The following is an 11,926-nucleotide window of genomic DNA, read 5'->3' on the forward strand; positions in this document are numbered from 1 at the left end:
TTCCAGCCTTACAAGATCATGAAAGTGGATCGTAACTCTTACCTGATAAAAGCACAGTTTTATCAGATGCATTAATTATATTTTTGATTTTATTCCGAAATATTTTGTATTTTTAAAGTCATGAGCAAGAGATTCATTATAATAGCTAGATTTGGCATTTCTCACATTTCTCAAGTGTCTGTACTTTTCCCAGTCAGCAGAATCCTTGGCCAAAATGTGGCCCATGCATTATCTCTCTGTCAGAAGTTATCCAAGGAGGATGCCTTCCCTTGGTAGTTTTCAAGGGAGCATATTTATCTATAACATCAGTGAATTCAGAATAAAAAAAGGCCCAAGCATCATGAGCATTTGCTATTAGTTGATATCTGTCCCAATTGATTGAAATTAAGTCATTAATAAATCTATCTATATTCATTTTCTTATATTGTCTGATTTTAATAAATTTGGGTGGCAATTTGGTTATTTCTGCATGACATTAGCCCTGCTTTTAAAAATCTATTTGGGTATGAAACCGATATCCAGTCAAGCAGAGATTGCTATGTAGGTGTAACACGAGTGCGCTCACTAACACCGAGTTAGATTCAGATTTCCAAAAAGATTTTTTTCTTTACTAGATGTTTTAACAATCCAGTTCTTATTGAAATCACCTAATATAATAATTTAATTTCTACAACTAATAGAATTTATAGTAGAAATCAGACAGTTAAAGGATTCAGCAGGTGCAGAGGGAGGTCTATTGATGTTTCCAATTGTTATGTACTTATTATCATGCAGGGTTACTTTTACAAAAATACACTCAAAATGTAAGGGCTCAACATCAGGAATAATTCGCTCAGAAACCAGATTAGAGGCCACATGGGTCCAGCTAACAAATCTATACCCCCTTTCATTTTGAAACAATTTATAGTTTTTGAGTTATCAGCTATGCAAATGAGTTGGGTGGCAATTGTCTATGGCAATGCATGCCCATACCACACCTGACAGACAGCAGCAACAACAGGTGGCAGTTTTTATTGAAATTTGTGCACAATTTTATATTCTCTGCAAATACATCACAGTCATATCCAACTGTATTAATTTAACAATTAAAATTGAGAAAATTAAAGTTCATAAATAATTTTATTCACCGAACTTTTATTTTGATAAATGCGAACCGGAAGTCTCCAATTGTGGCCAGCAACATTTGCCAACTTCACGGAGCTTGCCGACTTCACGCAGCTACCAGTGAACCTGCTGCATGTAACCATCCCAAAAGTTGCAGCCAAAAAAACATCAAAAGATAGGTAAAAGTCACAAACTATATAATAGGGTAGGTGCATTACGTTCGCGCTGCAGAACTTCCGGGTGTATCTGGTTGCATAACAACTTCCGGTCATTAGCTTCCCGTCCGAAATTGTAAAATCAAACATGGATCAAACAGGGCAAAAACGGGTGTTCAAATATCAACGCCGTGAATCAGGCTCACCTTATCACTGTTGTGTGCCATTCATTCAGGAGTGAATGGTAAGTTTTTATAAACTTTGTGATGGGTAGTTGGCTAAAGTTGCTTCGGGGGAACTTAAAATGGTGAATTCATGGAAGAGTTTACGTAATGAAGTAATGAACAGATTCAGCAGCTTTGTGGTCACTGAATCGTTGCTCCTTGCCATCAACCGACAGGGATATCGAAGGGAGTACTTTAGTTTAAGTTCGCGAAGTCTCCTTTTAACAGGATCAAAAAACCGACGTCTCTTCATTCAGTTCGGCACTGTAATCCGGGTATATAAAGATGCGGTTCCCGTTGAAGATTCGTTCTCTCTTTCCACGCGCCAGTCTAAGCATTTTTACCTTATCCTGAAAGTGTAAAAGCTTGATCATGATAGGCCTCGGACTGGATCTGTCGTTCCTTCGGACAGTAGGAATACGATGAGCCATCTCTATAGCCGGCGGGCTGGGGAAGTTATCTTGCCCCAGTAGCTGTGGAATCTAACGGGCCATAAACCCAACTATGTCACGGCCTTCTGCAGATTCGGGTACAAAGCGGAGATAGCAGACCTACTCTGGTTCTCCTAATCCTCAATTTTATCCATTAGGTAGGAATGATCTTTCTCAAGTTGCTTTACCCGAGTGTAGAGATCATTCACGTTATCCTCATTTGCTCCCACACGCTGTTCCAGTTGCGAAACATGGTCTACCAGTGTAGATAAGGAGCCCTCAATACTAGTCAAACTGCAAATAATAGGATCCACTTTAGTATCAAAATAAGTAATCATATCGGTTTTAATTTGTTGGATGGCATCCGATAAGGTTTTCATCTGATCTTGATCCATTGATGGTTACTTGACATGGTAGTTGATAATAATATTCAAACCTTTTGCCACAGTTAAGAGCAACTTTTAGGTAATTGAGAGCCAATTACTCCTGTTTAGTACAGGAGATGTGTTGTGCTCCCTGTTCGATTGGGTAGTGCACACTGCTGCGTTCACTGTAGTAGCAGATCCATTCTGTGCCAAACCTAAGAAATATTTACTTAAATGTTTATCAAAATATTCATCCAAATATGTGAGTTGTCCTGACTGAACTATGCTTTTTTTTTTTCTTGATACAATTGTGTTTGATTTGCACTTTGTTGTAGGTCGCTCTGGATAAGAGCGTCTGCTAAATGCCACGTAATGTAATGTAATGTAATGTAATACAAAGATGATGTGAGGGTTGTGGTGTCTGTCACACATTCTTTCAGGATATTTAGTCAAATATTTTGTCACATTTTTTGTCAAAATTACAAACCACATAAGAATAACAATATTATATTATGCAATATTTTATCATGTCCTCGAGCATTGTACTACACCAGGGGAAGCAGAGCTCTACGATGGTTAGGAAACTGGCCATGTAAGGTTGGGAGTTCATATCTCTGGTGGGATCTTGCAATTATACCCATGAGCAAGGGGCTCAGCTCAGATTGCTTCAGTATATATATAACTGTATGGACAGAGAACATGTAAAAATATGAGTTTTAGAAGGGGGTATGCTATTTAATAAATGGTAATGCTGCATAATAATAAACTGGCCCACTCACTTTACCAACCTGGCCACACCCACTCCTGAGTGAGTTGTTTAAACCCAAACCTGAACCCAGAACAGACTGTCATTAGGACTGGCATAATCCTTTTGTAAAGGTAACTTGATACATAAATAATTCTCAATGGTTTGGGTTAGATAACTTTAACTGAACAAAAATTGGCCTTACATAAAATATTTGGCAGTTTTCAATCTCGCACCCACCCTGCCAGCTGGACAGTTGACCTCTCATCATGGAGTTTCTTCTTTCTGTGCAGAACCTTTTTAACATTTAAATAGAAATGTTGAATGAGACCAGCATGCTGCCAGAACAATCACCACTGAAAGAGGAGTCCGGCATTATGGCAGAGCAGACTGAGGAGAAATACTGTTTAAATGCTTGAGCGATTAAAAGTGGATCATGTAATATAAGATTATTAACTCTTACCTGATTAAGTACAGTTTTATTAGATGCATTAATTATATTTTTCATTTTATTCCAAAATTGTTTTGGATTTTAAGTCATGAGCAAGAGATTCATTATAATAGCTAGATTTGGCATTTCTCAAGTGTCTGTACTTCTATTTAAAAATCTATTTGGGTGTGAAACCAATATCCAGTCAAGCAGAGATTGCGATGTAGGTGTAACACGAGTGGGCTCACTAATTAACTGAGTTTGATTCAGATTTCCAAAAAGATTTTTAACAATCCAGTTCTTGAAATCACCTAATATAATAATCTACAATGGTAGATCTCGTTAAAGGATTCAGCACGGATGCTGCAGTGGGTAGCACTGCCGCCTCACAGCAAGGAGGTCCTGGGTTCGAATCCCCGTCGGCCGGGGCCTCTCTGTGTGGAGTTTGTGTTTGCGTGGGTTTCATCCGGGTACTTCTCCCACAGTCCAAAGACATGTAGGTTAGGCTGATTGGAGAGTCTGAATTGCCCATAGGTGTGAGTGAATGGTGTGTGTACCCTGCGATGGACTGGCGACCTGTCCAGGGTGTATTCCTGCCTTTCACCCAATGTATGTTGGGATAGGCTCCAGCCCCCCTGCGACCCTGTTCAGGATAAGCGGGTTAGGATAATGAATGAATGAATGAATACTTCTGATATTCAGAAAGAAAGAAAACTTAATCAACTATATTACTTGCTGTATTATGTAGACTGGGTATAAAAGTGGCGACATTTTAACAGGATTTTTTAAAGGAACATGAATGATGGGTTTATGTCAACATTACATTTTTCGGGGCCACTTCCTGAAGTCGGTGCTACAGCGTTCTCGCTTGCTATTGTGTTCCTGACAATATCCTTGCATTATTGTCAGACCCCTTTACGTTTGTTATTTTTTTGCTTCCTTTGAGCTCTTTAGTGTGGGTACTGGACGCGTTCCTTAGTTCAGCTCCCTCTGTTTCCTCTTAGTTGGCGGGAACGGAGGTCTTTAGCTAGGTCTTTGCCTTTCCTTCTCCTCCTTACGAGTTTGCCCATTTTTTGTGGGTTGCTTTATTTTGGCGCTGCTGAGAGATTATTCTCGCCTCCTCGTTTACTATGAGTTTGCTCAGTTTTCGTGGGTTGCTTTATTTTGGCACTGCTGCGAGATTATACTCCCATTAAATGTTGTTTTTTTTTCAAGCTATAAAACATGTGTGACTTACCTGTGCAGTGAGAACATGCATAAAGATAAGACATTGGACATAGAACTTAAAGAAAGTGTACTTCATTTAATGAGCAAACAACTGGATGCCTCTAATGGCAATTCTAAAAGCGCTCTCTGTCAATTGAAGACATGCACTAAAACTGAAATAATGAATCAAGGTGAACTATCCCTGTTAGAGGGAGAGGCAGAAAAGCCTGATGTTATAATGTGGCAAACTTTTTGTGTGTGAAAATATTTCAGCACAATATGAACTTAAGACAGTTAAACAAAATAAATGAAAACTGATAATGATTTGATGATAATGTTAAAATAATTTAGCAGACAAAACTGGACAAAGACAGAGGGACCGACATGGCAGCTGGTTTGGTGAGCTGTCATCGTGGTGAGTTTTTTCTATCTGCGCAAAAAAATAGTAAAAAAAATATTGATCATTAAACATTTTAAAAAAATGTTTCAATATGTAGACATTAATTATGAATGGTCTGGACTGTACACGGACCCATCAATTTTAATTTTTACAGAATGCCAGGTTTGTAAACTTTCTAAAATTTGTTTCTCTCTAACAGGAGAGGAACACCGTCTCTCAGAGCTGAGGATTGTGCTGCTGGGGGGGAGACTGAGTGGGAAGAGTTCAGCAGGAAACACCATCCTGGGCAGAAAGGAGTTTAAGTCTGGAATAAGAACTGCACAATGTGTGAAGAGACAGGGTGAAGTAGCTGGGAGACAGGTCACTGTGGTCGACACACCAGGCTGGTGGATAAATTATTCTGTGAAGGACACTGCAGAGCTGGATAAACAGGAGATTGTGCGCAGTGTGTCTCTGTGTCCCCCGGGACCCTGTGCTCTCTTCCTGGTCATTGATGTGAGCTCAGCATTCAGAGAGAAACACAGGAGATCAGCGGTGGAACACCTGAAGCTTCTCAGTGAGAGAGTCTGGAGACACACTATAGTGCTGTTCACCAGGGGAGACTGTCTGGGAGACAAAACCATTGAACAACACATCGAGACTGAAGAGAAGGTCCTCCAAGAGCTCATAGAGAAATGTGGGAACAGGTATCATGTTCTCAACAATAAGAACAGGGCTGATGGGACTCAGGTCACAGAGTTGCTGGAGAAGATAGAGGAGATGATGGCAGGGCATGGAGGCTCTCAGTATGAAATAGATAGAATGTTCTTACAGGAGGTAGAAGAAAAGAGGAGGGCAGTGGAAGAACGAGTGAAACAGAGGATGGTGAAGGTTCAGAAACAGAGACAGACTCGCCAAGCACTTTTTAAGGGTTAGTATTTGCCATTGATTGAAATCATTTTTAGATGAATTACAGTGGAAAATTAAAATGAATCATGATTATGTTTAGTCAGTTTCTACTCAAATGCGTTATATCAATGAAAAGTATTTCTCCTGAGAGAAGTGCATTGCAGAGTCTGGGTTTGATAGCAGACGGTGGGGTGCATGCGCTCACTACATCAGCATCTTAGCAGGATGAGCCATTCAGCAGTGCCATAACAAAGGCCATTACATTTTAAGTAATCTTCTTGGTGACATAAACATGATTTTATTAATATTTGGTAATTATTTTCAGAAAAATATTAAAGTACTTGTAATCCAAAATTACTGGTTGCAATAATATATTGAAAAGAATGAGACTTTATGTTGGGATGAACTGAAATTTCATGTGCAACTCTGCCCCCACCAAAATAAACACATCCCGCATGTCTTATATTCTGAGTGATGAATGTCATTTCATATTTTATATTCACGACTCCAAACTTACAGAGAGCAGCTCATTTCAGAGCTGAATGCGTGTTGACACTCCTAATGAAGAGTAAATTGTTCTCTTTCTCTCTGTCAGGAGAGGAACACCGTCTCTCAGAGCTGAGGATTGTGCTGCTGGGGGGGAGACTGAGTGGGAAGAGTTCAGCAGGAAACACCATCCTGGGCAGAGAGGAGTTTAAGTCTGGAATAAGAACTGCACAGTGTGTGAAGAGACAGGGTGAAGTAGCTGGGAGACAGGTCACTGTGGTCGACACACCAGGCTGGTGGAGTAATTATTCTGTGAAGGACACTGCAGAGCTGGATAAACAGGTGATTGTGCGCAGTGTGTCTCTGTGTCCCCCGGGACCCTGTGCTCACTTCCTGGTCATTGATGTGAGCTCAGCATTCAGAAAGAAACACAGGAGATCAGCAGTGGAACACCTGGAGCTTCTGAGTGAGAGAGTCTGGAGACACACTATAGTGCTGTTCACCAGGGGAGACTGGCTGGGAGACGCAATCATTGAGCAGCACATTGAGACTGAAGGGAGGGTCCTCCAAGAGCTCATAGAGAAATGTGGGAACAGGTATCATGTTCTCAACAATGAGAACAGGGCTGATGGGACTCAGGTCACAGAGCTGCTGGAGAAGATAGAGGAGATGATGGCAGGGAATGGAGGCTCTCACTATGAAATAGATAGAATGCTCTTACAGGAGGTGGAAGAGAAGAGGAGGGCAATGGAAGAACAAGTGAAACAGAGGATGATGAAGGTTCAGAAACAGAGAAAGACTCTCCGGGCACTTTTTCAGGGTTAGTTTTTGTCATTGATTGAAATAATCTTTAGATGAATTACAGTGGAAAATTAAAATGAATCATGATTATGTTTAATCAGGTTCTACTCAAATGCGTTATATCAATGAAAAGTATTTCTCCTGAGAGAAGTGCATTACAGAGTCAGGATTTGATAGCAGACGGTGGGGTGCATGCGCTCACTACATCAGCATCTTAGCAGGATGAGCCACTCAGCAGTGCCATAACAAAGGCCATTACATTTCAAGTAATCTTCTTGGTGATATAAACATGATTTTATTAATATTTGGTAATTATTTTCAGCAAAATATTAAAATACTTGTTATCCAAAATTACTGGTTGCAATAATATATCTAAAAGAATGAGACTTTATGTTGGGATGAACTGAAATTTAATGTGCAACTCTGCCCCCACCAAAATAAACATCCCACCTGTCTTATATTCTGAGTGATGAATGTAATTTCATATTTAATATTCACGACTCCAAACTTACAGAGAGCAGCTCATTTCAGAGCTGAATGTCTGTTGACACTCCTAATGAAGAGTAAATTGTTCTTTTTCTTTCTGTCAGGAGAGGAACACTGTCTCTCAGAGCTGAGGATTGTGCTGCTGGGGGGGAGATGGAGTGGGAAGAGTTCAGCTGGAAACACCATCCTGGGCAGAGAGGAGTTTGAGTCTGGAATAAGAACTGCACAGTGTGTGGAGAGACAGGGTGAAGTTGCTGGGAGACAGGTCACTGTGGTCGACACACCAGGCTGGTGGACGACTCGTTCTGTGAAGGACACTGCAGAGCTGGTCAAACAGGAGATTGTGCGCAGTGTGTCTCTGTGTCCCCCGGGACGCTGTGCTCTCTTCCTGGTCATTAATTTGAGCTCAGCATTCAGAGAGAAACACAGGAGATCAGCAGTGGAACACCTGGAGCTTCTCAGTGAGAGAGTCTGGAGACACACTATAGTGCTGTTCACCTGGGGAGACTGGCTGGGAGACGCAATCATTGAGCAGCACATTGAGACTGAGGGGAGGGTCCTCCAAGAGCTCATAGAGAAATGTGGGAACAGGTATCATGTTCTCAACAATGAGAACAGGGCTGATGGGACTCAGGTCACAGAGCTGCTGGAGAAGATAGAGGAGATGGTAGCCAGGAACAGGGGTCTTTCCTTTATTTTTGGGGAGAGTGATGAGAAAAGAAATTATATGAGAAAGGAAATTATTGAACAGAAGAGCTTTGAGGAGGAGTGGAACAGAAGAGAGGAGGAGCTGTTAGAGAGAGTATCTCAAATTGTGGTTGACCCAGAGAAAGAGGGATCCACACTGCCATTCATGAAGCGGAGAAACAGCTTTGAAATGCTTCCTCCTTCTAGTGAGTATTAATCATCATCTTCTGACAGACAGAATTTCTCAGCTATCTGATTAACTTCAAGTTCATTAAAAAACACAATTTTAAATCGCAACTTATGCAGTATACAAGTTAATACTGTGATTTTATATGCAGTTTGTTTTTGCATACATCTCCCACATTTACTGTGCAGTCTAAGTAGTTGCACAGTTACACTTTCTTTGTTGTTTTCTCTCTGTACTACAGAAAAGACTTGCCGCTTTTATTTGAGAGTGTTTACGTCCATATTTGGTGAACCATGTAGGGATTACAGTACAGCCCTTGTTATACATAGTAACCCCAATGTTAGGGGAACAAATGTATTTGGACAATTGGCTGCTCAGAAGTTTCTTGGACACGTGGGGTTTTTCATCATTAGCTTATGCATAAAAGACCCAGAGGACAAATGCAATGACGATCAAGTTTTGAGTTTTGAAAAAAAAAAAAAGGGTTCATGATCCTATTTCACTTTGTGTTAATTTGTCCAATTATTTTTGGTCCCCTAAAATTCTGGGGACTATGTATAAAAAGGGCTTTAATTCCTACACAGTTCACCCAATGTGGGTGCAAAAACCCTCAAAGCTGAAAGTCTCTGTACTTTAACCACATAGACTATTTCAACTGTTTGCAGGAGTACAGAGCGAAAAGCAAAAAAAAAAATATATATATATATATAGATATATATATAGATATATATATATATATATATATATGTGTGTGTGTCACTGTCCAAAACTTGCCGACTGCGCTGTATGAACACCAGACTAAAGTACTTCTTTATATGATTCTCTATATGATTTAATGACCAGCTGGACACACATATGAACATCAAACAGATTTCGAATTTGGATCAGTTTTTCATCAGTGAAAATCAAGTTAAATGGTAAATGGTTGGCATTTATATAGCGCCTTTATCCAAAGCGCTGTACAATTGATGCTTCTCATTCACCCATTCATACACACACCGACGGCGATTGGCTGCCATGCAAGGCGCCGACCAGCTCGTCAGGAGCATTTGGGGGTTAGGTGTCTTGCTCAGGGACACTTCGACACAGCCCAGACGGGGGATCGAACCGGCAACCCTCCGATTGCCAGACGACTGCTCTTACTTCCTGAGCCATGTCGCCCCAAGTTCGCCCCAAGTTCGCCCCAAGTTCGCCCCAAGTTCGCCCCAAGTTCGCCCCAAGTTCATATGAGAAACCATGCACTAGAGAATGAGAGAACAATGATTCACATCTGAAATCATTATGTGAATCAAAATACATTGATTATTTAAAATGCTGAAAATAATAAACATGTCACTAAAAATAATGTAACAGAATATAATGCAAATTTATTTAAAAGTAACAGTGCTTGTTGGTGGTGTTGTGTTGCAGTGAGCGGAGGGACTCCAGCCCCCTCTGAAGCAGGCAGCTCTGTGCAGGGTTATCAATCTGCTCATCAACTTTCCAGTAAGAAGGTGTCACAGTGGCTGAAAAGGAGCAAATCAGGGAGATCAGCATCATCTGGATACGGAACGATGAGTTCTGTAGTAAGCGAAGCAGAGATATGTGACACAGAGACACCGGAACAGGACAGTGCCAGTGACACTACAGACTAAACACTTATTTACCCTGCCCCCATGTGGTAGGTTGTGTAACGACTTAATGTTTTTCAAAACCTGCCAAATTGTAAATCCCCTAATATAAAAATAAAAAAAATTCATATTTTCATACTTTTCACTACAGAGATTAGTTTTTGATCAGTTGGAACTGAAAGGCCTATTTACAGTAATTTGCTAGTCTAGCATCCTGGTTCTTCCTTCCTCCTGCCAAGGGCATAGAATGCATGCTTTGAAAAGGAAGTGGCAATATTTTTTTTTCCAGTTCAGAAGGTTCAGGAATAATTCATGAGCGCATGTTGAGGATTGGGAGGGGGGAATAATTACTGAGAATTTAACTTTGTCAGATACTTTGGCCTTCACGGGTTGTTTTTGTTTGTTTGTGTTTTTACCCTTTCAGTCCCAAGAGTCCCGCATGGCACTCAAGCGTAACTACCATAAAATCCCACAAGTGCCTTAAAGTATACCTTATACCTTTTCAACCAATCAAAATGACTGCTATAATATTGTTTAGAGCCCCTCTTAAAACCCTCCTAAATTTTCTCAACTTTCTTAACGTTCTCAACCAAAGCCAAAGCCCCTTGGTATTTGGGTAGAGCCACTTCATCTTGGGCTTGGGACTGAAAGGGTGAAGTGAGGTTTAATAAATCCTCACTAGCGTTTCATTAAGACCGGCTGGTATGTTCATACCACAAAAAACATATGTATTATTCATGAACATTCCAAAGTCATCTGACTGGAAAAAAAAATTAAGCTAATGTGTTAAAGTGGAATCGAACCCGGCCCTGGACTTGCAGGATTCCTGCAGCACAGGTTCTTCCCTGTGGCTCACTTTGCACACACAGGCTACAGGATGAGAGACACTCCTCTCTGCTCTTTCCTTCAGCTGCAGTGCTCCTGGTGTGCAGGTGGTTTAATTCAAGAAACATTTAGAAAATACTTTGTTTATAATATTTATCACAATTTGTGAATATTTTATATATATATGTGCTATGTGCTTTAAGTATTATTATTATTAAGTAATTAATCAGTTAGAAGTATTAGTTTCAGTAACAATTAACTGAAAAGCACTAGATAAGAATTCAGTGTTCACAGGAACACAACCCCCAATATGAAATTCCTTATAGACACTGCCCCCTGGTGGATGAAAAAGATTTAACTTTGTCAGATACTTTAGCCTACATGGTTTTTGTCACTGAAGCCAATTAATTATTTAAGAATCATTACTGAAGCTTTAAGTTAAGAATGAATTAGTCTACATCTGAAATATGTCTGATTAGACTACTTAAATGTGACAGGATATTTCTGTTTATACATAGAACTTGGTAAGTCCTACAGCTTTTTAGACAATATACCAAGCAACGTATCTTACTGTGCATTTCATCTTGATTTGTTCAGATTTGATGATAAACTTTAGCTTTAAATACAATTATTTGTGTAGTATCTGTTCATTACATTAGAAGTTTGAAGCATGTGCTGTCAGGTGTGGTGTCTTCCTGCCTTTTTGCCTAATGGGTTCACAATAAAAACTTCAACAATTTACTCAGATGAGTCAAACTGGGTCATTAAACTTCCTGAGATTCCTTTAAAGTGTGGAGCAGCCTGGTACTGATTCTGCATTGGACAATCACAGCAGGTTTGCAAAGGTAATAAAAGTAAACATTCCCTTTTACAGGAAGGAAAGACGTTGACACATG

General features: G+C 40.1%; 1 protein-coding gene across 4 annotated transcripts; it reads left to right on the plus strand.

Annotated features, from left to right (window-relative positions):
* The first annotated feature begins 1,190 nt into the window (after window positions 1-1,190).
* On the plus strand, window positions 1,191-11,723 carry LOC133114814 (GTPase IMAP family member 8-like). Of its 4 annotated transcripts, none has more exons than XM_061224474.1 (6): window positions 1,191-1,283; window positions 5,012-5,075; window positions 5,260-5,970; window positions 6,544-7,254; window positions 7,826-8,614; window positions 10,006-11,723. In XM_061224474.1, exons 2-6 carry the CDS (start codon window positions 5,045-5,047, stop codon window positions 10,227-10,229), a joined length of 2,466 nt encoding a protein of 821 aa, XP_061080458.1. In that variant the 5' UTR covers window positions 1,191-1,283; window positions 5,012-5,044; the 3' UTR covers window positions 10,230-11,723. The 4 variants fall into 4 exon arrangements, with proteins under 4 accessions (XP_061080458.1, XP_061080455.1, XP_061080456.1 ...); XM_061224472.1 differs by lacking the exon at window positions 1,191-1,283 and adding an exon at window positions 1,414-1,503; XM_061224471.1 differs by lacking the exon at window positions 1,191-1,283 and adding an exon at window positions 1,413-1,503 and having other exon boundaries at window positions 5,012-5,970.
* The last annotated feature ends 203 nt before the right edge of the window (window positions 11,724-11,926 follow it).

Source organism: Conger conger, chromosome 16 (assembly GCF_963514075.1).
Source record: "Conger conger chromosome 16, fConCon1.1, whole genome shotgun sequence".
Classification (NCBI taxonomy): Eukaryota; Metazoa; Chordata; class Actinopteri; order Anguilliformes; family Congridae; genus Conger; species Conger conger.

Bases quoted from the DNA above. Each gene is read 5' to 3' on its own strand.
- LOC133114814 (XM_061224471.1), top strand. From the start codon at position 5,142: ATGTTTCAATATGTAGACATTAATTATGAATGGTCTGGACTGTACACG. The intron at 7,255-7,825 runs GTTAGTTTTTGT...TCTTTCTGTCAG, and splicing joins TCTCCGGGCACTTTTTCAGG to GAGAGGAACACTGTCTCTCA. The intron at 8,615-10,005 runs GTGAGTATTAAT...GTTGTGTTGCAG, and splicing joins TGAAATGCTTCCTCCTTCTA to TGAGCGGAGGGACTCCAGCC.